The 15,890-nt window shown below is 41.6% G+C and overlaps 1 protein-coding gene across 4 annotated transcripts in view; it reads left to right on the forward strand.

Moving 5' to 3' along the window:
* The window catches only part of HSCB (HscB mitochondrial iron-sulfur cluster cochaperone), a 38,062-nt gene that overhangs the window by 14,372 nt on the left and 7,800 nt on the right, over nucleotides 1–15,890 (forward strand). For 2 of the 4 annotated variants that reach the window (XM_087857192.1, XM_045791242.2), the window contains one exon: nucleotides 3,208–3,345. The exons of 1 other annotated variant lie outside the window; for it this stretch is intronic. In XM_087857192.1, coding sequence (XP_087713318.1) covers nucleotides 3,208–3,299 — 92 coding nt within the window. In that variant the 3' untranslated portion in view covers nucleotides 3,300–3,345. Of the gene's footprint in view, nucleotides 1–2,201; nucleotides 2,360–3,207; nucleotides 3,346–15,890 lie in introns of those variants that run through there. One more of the 4 variants, XM_087857191.1, reaches the window with a different exon arrangement.

The raw sequence follows: 15,890 nt of genomic DNA on the forward strand, positions 1-15,890 counted from the left end.
CCTGAGCCGAAGGCAGACGCTTAATGGAATGAGCCACCCAGGCGCCCCAATCTTAGCCAGCTTTAACCTCACAACACAAAATTCCTTTTCCACAAACCTTTTACAACTCTCAATATCCATTCATGTTTTGTTTTATTCTTTCCCTCTTTCACATTCTACATTTAGGACAAAATTACTTTTTTTTTTTATCTTAAAGGAAACATACTCTTCATTCTTTACATACTTTTCATATAAAAACACGTCCTACTTTTCTTCCATTCTTTGTATACAAAGTTGTTTCCCTTCAATCTCGTTACTCGTAGTCTTATTTTTTTACATATTGATTATACATTTTAAACATTACTGACCTTTATTTTACAGAGAAAACTAGGAAGTAGACAATTGAGAACTATAATATTCCAGTATTCTGTAATAGATTAACAAATTTTATGAATATACCATCTCATAAGCTGTAGAGGTATATGTTTCCTGAAATAACTGTTTTTAATGTGGCAAGGACATGTTTATTAAGAGACCCAAGATCCAGGGCGCCTGGGTGGCACAGTCGTTAAGCGTCTGCCTTCGGCTCAGGGCGTGATCCTGGCGTTATGGGATCGAGCCCCACATCAGGCTCTTCCACTGGGAGCCTGCTTCTTCCTCTCCCACTCCCCCTGCTTGTGTTCCCTCTCTCACTGGCTGTCTCTATCTCTGTCGAATAACTAAATAAAATCTTTAAAAAAAAAAAAAAGAGAGACCCAAGATCCTTGGCCTCTCTGGGCCATATAAAAATAAATAGCCAAAAGTATATAAACTTAAACTTTTGCTTAATGGTGAAAGTTTTAACACTTTATCTTATTTAGAAATTATTTATTTATGTAATATCTATTATTTAACTTAGCTTACTAGACTCTAAGGCTCCAAGTTGCCAAAAAAAGATCTTGGAAATGATTTTTAGGCAGCATATTATGAAGTGTAATTATTATTATAAATAAAGTTTATCAGGGGCACCTGGGTGGCTAAGTCAGTTAAGTGTCTGCCTTCGACTCAGGTCATGATCCCAGGGTCCTGGGATCGAGCCCCACTTCAGGCTCCCTGCTCAGTGGGGAGGAGGCTTCTCCCTCTTCCTCTGCTGCTCCTCCTGCTTGTGCTCTCATCTCTCTCTCTCAAGTAAATTAATAAAATCTTTAAAACATAAAGTTTATCAGGGGCGCCTGGGTGGCACAGCGGTTAAGCGTCTGCCTTCGGCTCAGGGCGTGATCCCGGCGTTGTGGGATCGAGCCCCACATCGGGCTCCTCCGCTGTGAGCCTGCTTCTTCCTCTCCCACTCCCCCTGCTTGTGTTCCCTCTCTCACTGGCTGTCTCTATCTCTGTCAAATAAATAAATAAAATCTTAAAAAAAAAAAAAAAAAAAAAACATAAAGTTTATCAGAATGAGTTAATTTGAGTAATATCAAATTTACCATCTCTATAATTTTAAACATCTAATAAATATAATATTCGGTTATTTGACTAGTAAATCCAAGCAGAATTACAATGTATGTTTGCATTATAATTTAATGTTAACAACTCTGAAAACATACCTATTTTATTAAACCAATAATACCAAACTAGTCTTACTTACCAAAGATTTATACAAGTTACGTGACAATAAAAATATTTGAGTTGGTTCCTATATTTCTTTTTTTTTTTTTAAGATTTTATTTATTTATGTGACAGAGAGACAGCCAGCGAGAGAGGGAACACAGCAGGGGAGTGGGAGAGGAAGAAGCAGGCTCCCAGCGGAGGAGCCTGATGTGGGACTCGATCCCCGAACGCTGGGATCACGCCCTGAGCCGAAGGCAGACGCTTAACGACTGTGCTACCCAGGCGCCCCTGGTTCCTATATTTCTGGAAGTTTTAGGAAGACTTAATTTATGTAAGAACTTATTTCTCTCTAAGACAGGATACAACTCCTTTTTTTGTTAATTTTTATTTTTTTAACTTTTTTTTTAAGATTTTATTTATGTATTTGACAGAGAGAGAGAGAGCACAAGGAGAGGGAACAGGAGAGGGAGAAGCAGGCTCCCCAGTGAGCAGGTAGCCTGATGTGAGGCTCAATCCCAGGACTCTGGGATCCTGACCTGAGCCGGAGGCAGTCACTTAACTAACTGAGCCACCCAGGCGCCCCGAATTTTTTTTATTTAAATTCAATTAATTAACATATAATGTATTATTTGTTTCAGGGGTACAGGTCTGTGATTCATCAGTCTTATATACCCAGCACTCATTACAACATATATCCTCCCCAATGTCCATCACCCAGTCACCCTATCCCCCCAACCCCTCCCCTCCAGCCACCCTCGGCTTTGTTTCTTAAGATGATGAGTCTCTTGGGGCACCTGGGTGGCTCAGTCGTTAAGCGTCTGCCTTCAGCTCAGGGCGTGATCCCGGCGTTCTGGGATCGAGCCCCACATCAGGCTCCTCTGCTGGGAGCCTGCTTCTTCCTCTCCCACTCCCCTTGCTTGTGTTCCCTCTCTCGCTGGCTGTCTATCTCTGTCAAATAAAAAAATAAAATCTTTAAAAAAAAAAAAAAGATTATGAGTCTCTTATGGTTTGTCTCCCTCTCTGGTTTCGTCTTGTTTCATTTTTTCCCCTCTTCCCCTATGATCCTCTGCCTTGTTTCTTAAATTCCACGTATCAGTGGATCTCCACCAGAGATCATCTAATAATTATCTTTTTTTGATTGACTTATTTCACTTAGCATAATACCCTCTAGTTCCATCCACATCGCTGCAAATGGCAAGATTTCCTTTTCTACGGCTGAGTAATATTCCATTGTATATATTTACCACATCTTCCTTATCCATTCATCTGCCAATGGACATCTGGGTTCTTTCCATAGTTTGGCTATAGTGGACATTGCTGCTATAAACATTGGGGTTCAGGTGCCCATTCAGATTGCCACATTTGTATCTTTGGGGTAAACACCCAGTAATAAAATTGCTGGGTCGTAGAGACAATACAACTCTTTTAAGGAATTTTGTAAATTAATTTGGTAATACTATTGGGAGACAAGAAAATATATATACTTAGCAGACATACATAAACATACAGACAGATGCAAATACAGATCTCACAGTTTTCATTTTAAAACTTTATCTGTGATTCGGACTGGCTACCTTGGTCAGTAGAGTTAGTTTTATTCTTGCTTGAAATGAAGCCTCACCTTAACGTCTCTGTTTATTTCAGATGATTTGGAAAAAGCCAAGGAAATGTTAACAAAGATGAGATACTTTTCAAATGTAGAAGAAAAGATCAAGTTAAAGAAGATTCCCCTCTAATGATTACTAGTTTAAAAGTTTCTGAAATAAAGTTCTTGCATATTTCTTTTCTGGCTTCAGTTAATTGAGACTAGAGATGCATTCACTGCTTTTACCAGCTTAGTTAAACCCGTGGCTCAAGCATTAATGGATGGCGAAGTTTATCATGTGGGAGGAAACCCAGTGTAGCCAGAGCTTGGGTGGTCAGTTCTTTGTGTGATACTTGATACAGCGTGCTCCCCACTAGGCCAGTAAAAGAAGTGGGGATGGGGCCAACTTGAGGCTCTGGAGAACGGGTTGGCAAACTTTTACTGCAAAGGGCCAGACAGTAAATGCTTTAGGCTTTGTGGTCCATCCTGCCTCTGTTATAACTGCTCAACTCTGTCATGGTAACATTTTGTTTACAAAAGAGGCAGTGGGCTAGATTTGACCCAGGGATTCCCAACCTCTGCCCTAGAACCGTATCTTCTTTCTAATGGCGGGCCCTTCACTAGTGCCCTTGTTAGTCTAGTCTTCAGGGCATTCAGTTTAGTAACCATGCAAAGCTGCCTAAGGATCTCTTAAGCCTACATTTCAAAATGTAGATGATATTATCAAGAGTTAGTCCAGTGTGGCCATGATGGGTGTAGAGATTACCAAAAACAAAAAAAGAAAACAAACCAAAAAACCGACACGCAGGAAGAAGAAAGAAAGAAAGAAAGAAAGAAAGAAAGAAAGAAAGAAAGAAAGAAAGAAAGAGAAATTCCAAGAAATAACAACTCTTGGAGAGCATTGCTTGTTTACAATTGAAAAATCAGAGTTCTGAACCAAGGTTCAACTCCTAGAGCTTAAACTGCAGCCCCTTTTCATCCTCCCTCATCCTTGTCTAAGAATTTATATCTTGTGAACCCTGATCCTGTTCTACTCAGTTTGTTAACATTTTAGGATTTCTGAAGGCAAATTAACCACAGCAGCTGTCTAGCTTAATTGTATTTAGGAATATCAGTCCAATCACCAGCCCTCTTACATTTTACAAGGAGAATGAGTTATTTGTCTGAAAACATACAGGGAGTCTTTAAGCGAACAATTACAGTGCAAGCAAATGTCATGATTAAATTGGGTGCCTCTGCAAATAAGTAGGAGATGAAAGTAGTGTTTGCAATACTTCTGCAGACAATCTTCATTCCTTCTTCAGAACAATGATCAGGGACCAAAACAATCTGACCTCAAAAAGAAATCAGATAAACATTTTTGGAGGAACTTCAAAGAAACTTTTCCCTTACCTGTTGCCATCAGCTGGAAAGGCCACTGGGCCTCCCAGCTAACTACTTCTGGTTTAGGGAATAAATAAAAAAGACTTTATTTCTGAGTCAGTGTAATTACTTTTGTTTTTCTTTTTTTTTTTTCCCTCACTCTTCCAAATTCTTTCCCTATTAGGGTAAAGTCCAAGTTTTGCGGGACTTCTAAATCCAGGAACCCTTGCAAGTGTTCCCTGTCAAAGCCTTATGGGGAGGTAGGTTTCTAGACATCTGGAAGGTTAGCAGCCCTATTTGGACTATTTTTTGGGTTGGGTTTTGTTGTTGTTGTTGTTGTTTTCTAAGTTCATTTAAGTTTTTTGGGTTGGGTTTTTTTTGTTTTTTTTTTTTCTAAGTTCATTTAAGTAATCACCCAATGTGGGGCTGGAACTCATGACCCCAAGATCAAGAGTCACATGCTTCTCTGAACGAGCCAGCCAGGCGCCCCTGAATTAAAGTTTCTGACCAAGTAAAGCAAATTGAGCATTCACCTCCCTCCCCACATCGTTCCCAATATAGAAAAAATTTATCAGAACAAATAAGGTATTTGGGGCCCCTGGGTGGCTCAGTCGGTTAACTGTCTGCCTTCGGCTCAGGTCATCTCAGGGTCCTGGGATCGAGACCCACATTGGGCTCCTTGCTCAGCAGGGAGCCTGCTTCTCCCCTACCTGCCATTGCCCCTGCCTGTGCTCTCTTTCTCTGACAAAAAAATAAAATCTTAAAAAAAAAAGAAAGAACGAACGAAAAGAAAAGAAACTGACTGCGCTGGCACCTTGATCTTGGATTTCCAGCCTCCGGACTGTGGGAAAATTGACTGCTATAGTTAAGTCTCCTAGTCCATGGTACTTTATTATGGGGGCCTGACCTGAGTCATACACCTGGATTTGAATCCCAGCTCTGCCACCTACTTGCGTGAGGCCACAGTTATGCTAAGCTTCATTTCCTCAACTTTAACATGGTAATAGAACCTATTTCACAAGGTTGTTGTAAGGATCAAATGAAATAAATTCTCTAAGCAAATTGCTTAGCCCAACACAGAGCACATAGTACACACTCAAATGTAATTTTTAAAATTATAATGACTAGTTTTATTATTTTTACTTTACAACAAAGTCATGCACAGAACAGTTAGAAGTTTCCTGTCTATTTGTGGAGAGGGATTTTATACCAATAATCAGAAAAATAATAAAAAGTTCCCATTTGGGGCGCCTGGGTGGCGCAATTGTTAAGCGTCTGCCTTCGGCTCAGGGTGTGATCCCAGAGTCCTGGGATTGAGCCCCACATCGGGCTCCTCCGCTGGGAGCCTGCTTCTTCCTCTCCCACTCCCCCTGCTTGTGTTCCCTCTCTCACTGCCTGTCTCTCTCTGAATAAATAAAATCTTTAAAAAAAAAAAAAGTTCCCATTTGCTGGGGAGACTGGCTGGCTTAGTCTGTAGAGACTGTGACTCTTGCTGTCAGGGTTGTGAGTTTGCCCCCCACATTGCTTGTAGAGTTTACTTAAAAAAAAAAAAAAAATCGGGAAAAAAAAAGTTCCTGTTTGCTCCATAGTTACTATGTGTAGTACTTTGCATGAATCCACCAAATTAAACCGAACTTAACTCATTTTACAGATGAAGAAATAAGTTCCCAGAAGATAAGAGTCAAGAGTTAGGATTCAAACTCAGGTCTACCTAAGCCTATTTTTGCTCTTAGGGAGGCTGAACCGACCAGACTAAGTACCAGCCAAGACGATTAAACAATTTGTTTTGGGGGTTTTTTAAATATTTTTTAAAAGATTTTATTTATTTGAGAGAGAGAGAGCACACGTGGGCTGAAGGGCAGAGGGAGAAGAAGACTGCCCGTTGAGCAAGTAGCACAATGTGGGACTCGATCCCAGGACTCCAGGATCATGACTTGAGCCGAAGGCAGACACTTAACTGACTGAGCCACCCAGGCACCTGAGGATTAAACAATTTGTAACTAGGGGCCATTTACCAGGGCATGCATCATGCCAAACAGAGGCAGGACTTGATCCAAGTCCCTGTTTCCAAGGCCTTCATATACAGCTTCATTGGGCATAGGGACGGATCGCTCCCAGGTGTAGTAACCAGGTAAGGGTTCAAGGAAGAGGGAGAGTAGAATCCAGACAAGCAGAGAGAAGCTGTGTAGGTGTCCCTAAGACCCGCCCCAGATCCAATAACTCTCTAGGAAATCTCACAGGACTTAGTGTCCCATCCTACTCATGGTCTGATGTATTACAATGAAAGGACACAAAGGTAACTCAACAGAGGGAAAAGGCACATGGGATGAAGTCCAATGGCAACTAGGCCCAAGGTCCTCTCCCTGGGAGGCACACAGGGTACACTGCATTCCCCCAGCAATGAGCTGTGACAACCTGTGTAACAATGTCATCTGTAAGGGAAGCTCATTAGAGACTCAGTACCCAGACTTTCTTAGGCACTGGTCACATGAGCTCTCTGCCTAGCATGTGCCAGAATTCCAGACTCCCAGAAGGAAAACAGGTATTCAGCATAAACTACATTGTTTCTACAAACAATTTAGGCACTGTGCGCCAGTCTTATCAATTCTGGGAATAAGTAAACTCTCCCTAAATCCAAATTCCCAGCCAAGGGCCAACTTTTTCAGCAGGCTTTTCTAAGGATATGCAATCTCAGGAATGTTATGTTAACTTTTTCCTGCACAGAAGCCAAGGGCAGTTCCCATCATAGCAGAGGGAATTATATAACAAATAATCTGTAACCAGAGAGGAAGGCAATTCCACTGCTGACAGGCTTGTTCCTGTCTCTGTGGCTGCCACCAGACAAAGGGAAAGATGCTGTTTTGCTCTGAGTCAGGATAGTGGTCATGCCCCCTAGCGTGTTCAATAGCAGGTGACACATGCTTGCAGCAGACTTGGATGTAAAGCTTTACTAATTCCTTTGGTTCTGTCACTTTTTGTGACATGTTGAATATATTGGAGGGGGCCAGATGAAAAAATGCAACACACCATTTTTTCGTTTCCATGGGTCGCTGTCAAGAGGCAAAAGAATCGTCAGAAACATATCATCAGAGTCCCAAGGGTTAAGGGCTTCAGGCAGGAAACAAATACATGGATGATGGTGGTGGGGGTGATGTATTGGGGAGGGGTGAGGTCTTCAAGGAAATGGAGTAGATGCCCCATCTCAAAGCTGGGGAGGAGACACTACTAGACTCTGGTAATTGTTGCCACGGAGACTGTGTTGACAGTCTCATGATTTTTTCAAGAGAGAGATTGGAATTGAGATTTTAACAGGATATTTCCCTGGGGCTTCCAGGACCATGGAAGCCCCAAGCAAGAAACACCTAACTCAGCTGGGGGAAGGGGAGGAACAGGATAGGCTTTGCAGAGGAGATGATGTGAGAGCCCTAAAGTGTTAAAAAAAAAAAAAAATGAGCGCTCACCCAGTGGACTAAGGAAAGAAGAAATCAGGTTACAAATTATATTTGTGATACTGCAGATTGCCTACAATCAGACAGAACTGGGTTTCCCATCTACTGTTCCCTCTTACTCACTGTGTGACCTTGAGCAGTTTAGTGTCTGAGTTTCAGTCTTCCTATCTGTAAAACATGGATGGCCATAGCACCACCGTCAACCATGATGACATACAAATGGGACATCAGGAGTGAAGAGCATATAAAGCAGTGCACACGCAGTACTTAGCACAGAGCCTGCCGCTGCACTCAGCAAAGATTAACAGAAGCACAGAAGGAGATGGGAGCAGAGAGGATGGGCCCTTGGCCTCAACCGGAGATTAGGGGCAGAATCATGGGTGCTTCCTGAAGGCATTTGGCATTTTCAAGTAGATAAGCAAGAGACACGGGGTGCAAGTAAAGAAGAATAGTATTGTACTGGGGTTGGGGAGGGGGAGTAGCGGGAGGGTGACAGAGATGAGATTAAGAGAGAGGCAGCCAGGTCAGGAGGAACACTGCAGTTGACCCTTGAACAACACAGGTTTCAGCTATGTGGGTCCATTCATGCACAGATAATTTTCAATACAGTTCAGTACTATAAATGTATTTTCTCTTCCTCATGATTTTCTAAAAAGCATTTTCTTCTCCCTAGCTTACTTGACCATAAGAATACAGTGTATAACACATAGAGCATACAAAATATGTGTCAATCAACTGTTTGTTATAAGGCCTCTGGTCAACAGTTGGCTATTAGTAGTTAAGTTTTTGGAAAGTCAGGAGTTATACATGGATTTTCTTCCTTCCTTTCTTTCTTTTTTTTTTCTTTCTTTTTTTCTTTCCTTCTTTCTTCCTTTCCTTCCTTCCTCCTTTCTCTCTCCCTCCCTCTGTCCTTCCTTCCTTCCTTCTTCCTTTCCTTCTTTCTTTCTTTTTTAAAGATTTTATTTATTTATTTGCGAGAGAGAGAGAGAGAGAGAGAGAGAGCGAGCACACGCAGGGAGGAGAGGGAGAAGGCTCACCAGCAGGGAGCCCGATGCAGGGCTCAATCCCAGGACCCTGGGATTATGACCAGACTCAAAGGCACCAACCCTTCTGTGTAATGTGTATTTTTTTTTTAAGAGCATTAAGGTTTCTTTTTTTTTTTTTTAAGATTTTATTTATTTATTCGACAGGATAGAGACAGCCAGCGAGAGAGGGAACACAAGCAGGGGGAGTGGGAGAGGAAGAAACAGGCTCATAGCGGAGGAGCCTGATGTGGGGCTCGATCCCACAATGCCGGGATCACGCCCTGAGCCGAAGGCAGGCGCTTAACCGCTGTGCCACCCAGGCGCCCCATAATGTGTATTTTTTTTTAATATTTATTTTTAAGTAATCTCTGTACTCAACGTGGGGCTCAAACTTACAACCTTGAGATCAAGAGTTGCATGCTCTACTGACTGAGCCAGCCAGGTGCCACATGTAATGCATATTTTACCACAATAAGAAAAAAGAAAGAGGGTCACCTGGGTGGCTCAGTCATTAAGTGTCTGCCTTCGGCTAAGGTCGTGATCCCGGTGTTCTGGGATCGAGCCCCCACATCAGGCTCCTCTGCTGGGAGCCTGCTTCTTCCTCTCCCACTCCTCCTGCTTGTGTTCCCTCTCTCGCTGGCTGTCTCTCTCTCTCTCTGTCAAATAAATAAATAAAATCTCAGAAAGAAAGAAAGAAAGAAAGAAAGAAAGAAAGAAAGAAAGAAAGAAAGAAAGAAAGAAAGAAAGAAAGAAAGAAAGAAAGAAAGAAAGAAAGAAAGAAAAATGGGTTCTAACTACCAATTATACTGCAAGCGTTGGCTCAGTTGCCATCATTTCTTTCTCTGCTGTTTTATATGTGTGTGCTTTCATCATTATGATATTTCATATTCCATCTGGCTTCCCTAGTTTCAAATTCTCAGAGAAGTAGAGGAAAGCTCACTGTAACCCCTATATATCTCTTATTCACAATAGTTACCAACCCCCCCCCAACCCTGCCAGCATATGTTAGGGAAAAAAAAAAATGGCACACGCCACTAGACCCTCCCAGCATATGTTAGAAAAAAGGATGGCGCACACCACTAGCAGGCTAGGCGGTATGGACCTACGCCAGCTTGCCCATGCATGGCTATTGGGTTCCTTTTGGTAGGCGTCAGAAACCACCAAGAATACTGGGTAGGTCAAAGTTAGCTACTCTACCATAACCTTGCCACCAGATTTGTTTTCTAAAAGTTGTATTGAGATTTAATTTATATACCACAGGGTTCACCTGTCTAAAATGTATACGGTTCAGTGGTTTTAAGCCTATTTACAGAGCTAGGCAACCGTCACCAGGATCTAATTTTAGGACATTTTTGTCATCTCAGAAAGGAATCTTGTACCATTAGGAATCACTCTCTATCTTCCCCTTCTCCTCCCCACCTCTTGCCCTAGGCAAATATTAACCTGTAGATTTGCCCAGTCTGGATTTTTCTTACAAACAGAACCATACAACAAGTGGTCTTTTGTACCTGCTTCTTTCCCTTAGCATAAACGTGCACATGGCTGGCTCAGTCAGTAGAGCATGTGACTTTTGATCTCAAGATTGTAGGTTTGAGCCCCCCATTGGGTATGGAGATTACTTAAAAATAAAATCTTTAAATAAATCAATGTACACATTTTTGCTTGGACATATATTTTCATTTTTCTTGGATCTATGCCTAGGAGTAGAATCGCTGGGTCATATGGTAATTATATGTTTAATCTGTTGATAAACTGCCAAACTATTTTCCAAAGTGATTGTACCATTGACAATCTTTCCACAGTGTATAAAATTTCCAATTTCTCCATATCCTTGTCAACACTTGCTACTGTCTTTTTAATTTTAGCTGTTCTAGTAGTTGGCAAAGTGTTATCTCACTGTAGTTTTGCTTTTTTTTTTTTTTTTTTTTTTGAGGGGGCAGAGAGAGTGTGCAAGCAGGCAAGAAGGGGAGGGACAAAGGAAGAGGGAGGGAGACGGTCTTAAGCAGGCTCCATGCCCAGCGCAGAGTCCAGTCTCATAACCCAGAGATAATGACCTGTGCCCAAATCAAGAGTCCAGTGCTTAATCTACTGAGCCACCCAGGAACGCCCTCACTGTAGTTTTGATTTGCATTTCTGACTAATGATGTTAAGTATATAATCCCATATTTACTAGCCATTTACAAATCTTTCTGAAGTAATGCCTGTTCTCATCCTTTGCCCTTTTAAAAACTGGGTTGTCTTTTTACCATTGAGTTAATTTTTCACATATTGTGATACAATTCCCTTTTTGGATATATGATTTGCAAATATTTTCTCCTATTTTGTGAGTTATGTTTTCACCTTGTTGATGATGTCCTTTGAACCACAAAAGTGTTTAATGTTGATGAGGTCAACTGACCAGTCTTCTCTTTTGTTACTCATGCTTTTGGTGTTGCAGCTAAGAAACCGTTACCTAACCCAAGTTTACAAATACCTACCCCTGCAATTTCTTCTAAGAGTTTTATATTTTTAGCTCCTACATTTATGTCAATAATCCATTTTGAGTTCATTTTTGTACACGGTGTTAGGCAGGGACCTAACCTCATTCTTTTGCATGTGGCTATCCAATTATTCCAACATCATTATTGAAAAGTCTGTTCTTTCCCCCATTGAATTGTTTAGTCATCCTTGTTGAGAATCAGTTGATCATAAGTGTAAGGGTATATTTCTGAATTCTTAATTCTATTCCATTGATCTATACATCTATCCCCACGTCAGTATGACACTGTTTTGGAATCAGAAAGTGTGTTGAGAAGCTGGAGCCAGCGTATTGAATTAAGAATATGCAGATTGTGACCTGGTGAATGAGGGGACACAAGCCACCACAGAGGATCAGCAGGTAGCTTTCTCAACATCTGAGCTCCCACTTTGGGGAAGTGAAAACCACAGGGTTGTTGTGATTGAAGGTACAGTTTCAACACACACACACAAAGGAAGTAAAGTCACAGGATTTATTACTTACAGATCCCAGAAGTGGGGTGGCAGGTGAGAAGGGGATGGGATGTAGGAAGAGGTGGCCAACACAATGAGCTGGAGGAAGGGCAGGTTTTGTCCCAGGCCATGAGTGAGCAGGAGATAGAGAACAGGGTAGCAAGCATCTATTACTTATAAGGTGGGTGACGTAGAGGTCACTGACTTTTCATGGGCTTAACTCTACATGGTTATTTTAAAAAGGTGCCCTGGGAAAAGCAAAGTCCTAAATTTGAATCCTTATTTAAAAGCCCAGACTCTGGATATGAGCAGGATTATCATGCTGTAAAATGCCTATGTGGCAACTCAGAAACTCATCACAGCAAGTTTGAGTCTATCAACTTCATTCTTCCTCCTCCTCCTCCTCCTCCTCCTCCTCCTCCTCCTCCTCCTCCTCCTCCTCCTCCTCCTCTTCTTCTTCTTCTTCTTCTTCTTTTTTTGTTAAGCTGGTCATGGAGCCCAGTCTGGGGCTTGAACTCACAACAGTGCGATCAGGACCTGAGCCAAGGTCAAGAGTCAGACACTTAACCAACTGAGCACCCAGGTGCCCCTCATTCCTCTTTTTTAAGACTCTGTGGCTATTCTGGGTTGCTTGCTTTTCTGACACCAGTGTAATACTATAGCGTAATTCTGACACTAATCACCCACAGTTAGTGTGAGACTTTGTAGATTTAAAGGTGCAGGTTTAATTCCAACAAGATTGCCCTTATTTCAGATGTCAGCCTCAAGGGGGGGTCCTCAGGCCATCCATACTTACGACAGACAGGCTATGAATTCAAGAGGTTCCCATGACCCCTCTTAGAATCAGCAATTCACTAGAATGATTCATATAACTCAAAACAAAGTTATATTTGTGACTACAGTTGTAAGAAGGATACAAATGAAGGGACACATAGTGCAAGATCTGGCAAGGTCCTGAAGAGAGAGCGTCCGAGACCTCTCCCCATGGAATCAGGGCATGTCACCCTCCCAGGCACATCAGTGTGTTCACCAACCAGGAAGCTCTACTGAGCTTTGGTGTCCAGAGTTTTTATTGGGGTTTTATTATGTAAATATCATTGACTGAATATTGGCCATGTAGTTGAATTCCATCTTCAGCCTCCCTCCCATTGCTGGACGCTGAGCTGGCTCCAAGTCCCCATCTTCTAATCACATAGTTGGTCTCTCTAGTGACCAGCCCCCATCTGGAGTCATCTCATTCATTAACATAAACTCAGGAGTGACGAAAGATGCCCAGGAATAACAAGGACACACTTATTGTTCAGGAGATTCCAAGGATTTAGAGTATCCCTCCCGGGGCACCTGGGTGGCTCTGTCCATTAAGCTTCTGATTTTGACTTGGGTCATGATTGCGCGGTCCTGGGATGGAGCCAGCCCTGCATCGGGAATCCCCACTCAGCAGGGAGTCTGCTTCTCCCTCTCCCTCTGCCCCTCCCCACCTTGTACGCGCTCTCTCTCTCTCTTTCTCAAATAAATAAATAAAATCTTTAAAAAATAAAATAGATTATCCCTCTAGGAACCAGAAACAAAGGCCAAATTATTATACAACACTTGCATCTCTGTATGAATTTTACAATCAGTTTGTCAACATATGCAAAAAGAAGTCAACTGGAATTTTCATAAGGATTGCATTGAGTTTGTAGATCAATGTGGGGAGTGTTCAGTATTTAAGCAACAGTGTTGGGGCGCCTGGGTGGCTCAGTCGGTTAAGCATCTGCCTTTGGCTCAGGTCATGATCCTGGAGTCGTGGGATCAAGCCCCACATCAGGCTCCCTACTCAGCAGGGAGTCTACTTCTCCCTCTGCCCCTCACTTCACTCTCATGCTCTCTCTCACTCTCAAATAAAAAAATAAAATTTTTAAAAAGAAAAACAACTGTGTAAATCTTCTGACCCATGAACACAGGCTTTTTATTTATTTAGATCATCTTTAATTTCTTTCAACAGGATTTTGTAATTTCAGTGTAAAAGTCATGTGCTTATTTTATTATTTATTCCTAAGTATTTTATTCTTTTTTTTTTTAATTTTTTTTTTAAAGATTTTGTTTTTAAGTAATCTCCACACCCAACATGGGGCTTGAACTCACAGCCCCAAGATCAAGAGTTGCATGCTCTACCAAGTGAGCCAGTCAGGGGGCCCTTATTCTGTTCGATGCTCTTTTCTTTTTCTTTTTTAAAGATTTTATTTTTTTATTTGAGAGAGAAAGCGTGCACAAGCCGGGGGAGGGGCAGAGGGAAAGGGAGAAGCAGGCTCATCGCTGAGCAGGGAACCCAACGCGGGCTTGATGCCAGGACCCTGGGATCGTCCAGACTTGAGCCAAAGGCAGGCACTCAACAGAATGAGCCACCCAGGTGCCCCTATTGCTCTTACAAATGGAATTATTCTCTCTCTCTTTTCTTTAAGATTTTAGTTATTTATTTTGAGAGAGAGAGAGAAAGAGCACAAGCCAGGGAGAGGGGCAGAGGCAGAGGGAGAGAGAGAATCTCAAGCAGCCTCCATACTGGGCTTGGACTCTGAGGCAGAGCCTGATTGTGGGGCTCCCTCTTGGGACCGTGAGAGCATGACCTGAGCTGAAATCAAGAGTCTGACACTTAACTGACTGAGCCATCCAGGCACCCCAGTGGAATTATTTTCTTAATTTCATTTTCAGATTATTTATTGATAGTGTACAGAAATACAACTGATTTTTTAATTTTTAAACTTAAATATTTTAATATTCTTAAAATATTGAATATGTGTCCTATAACCTTGCTGAACTCAATTATTAGTTATGATAGTTTTACAGTCAATTTCCTGGAACTTTCTTTTGTTGTTGTTGTTGTTGTTGTTGTTGTCGTTTTTAACAAGCTCTACACCCAACATGGGGCTTGAACTCACGACCCTGAGATCAAGAGTGGCGTACCCTACAGACTGAGCCAGCCAGGCACCCCTGTAGGAAGATTGTTAATTATTAATTCAATCTCATATTAAAGGTCTATTCAGAATTTCTATGTCTTCTCAAATCAGCTTTGTCAATTTGTGTCTTTCTGGGAACTTACCCATTTCATCTAAATTATCGAATTTGTTGGCATACGTTTGTTCATGGTATTCCTTTGTAATTACCACTCTTTTCCTTTTTTTTTTTTTTTCTTTTTCATTTAAGTAGGCTTCATGCCCAGCACTGAGCCCAACATGGGGCTTGAACTCACAACCCTGAGATCAAGACCTGAGCTGAAATCAAGAGCCATATACTCAACTGCCTGAGCCACCCAGGCCCCCTCTTTCATTCTTAATTTTAGTAGTTTGAGTCTGCTTCTTATTTTTTTGTCAGTCTAAGTGTTTATCAATTGTGTTGCTCTCTTCATAGAACCAACTTTCGGTTTCATCGATTTTTCTTTATTTTTTTCTACTATTTCATTAATTTCTGCTCTAATCTTTGTTATTTCCTTCCTTCTGCTTGCTTTGGATTTAGGTTGCTCTTCTTTTTCTAATTGCATAAGGTGGAAATGTAAGCTATTGATTTGAGATTTTTCTTCTTTTCTAAAATAGTTGTGTGTAGCTATAAATTTCCCTCTAGGCATTGCTCTTGCTGAATCCCGTAAGCTTTGGTTTGTTGTATTTTCATTTTCATTCATCTCAAAGCATTTCCTAATTTCCCCAGTGATTTCTTCTTTCTTCCTCTAGTTCTACTAGGTTCTTAGGAAAGCAAGTTTCACACAAAATTCTGCCTCTGGTAAGGACATTTAGCAAGCAGGCATGAAACAGCCGTATGACTTATGGCAAGTGCAACCCACGCCCTGATCTGTTCCTCTTGGCTGTTCTAAAAACTCCTTGCACAAAAGCTTCATCTGAGGCAAAAGAAAAAAGTATTCCAGTGTCAGAATATAACTAAGAACCCTCCCCACCACTATGCGGCACA

The sequence above is a fragment of the Ursus americanus genome, chromosome 30, assembly GCF_024610735.1.
Source record: "Ursus americanus isolate L20-20 chromosome 30, mUrsAme1.1.p, whole genome shotgun sequence".
Lineage (NCBI taxonomy): Eukaryota > Metazoa > Chordata > Mammalia > Carnivora > Ursidae > Ursus > Ursus americanus.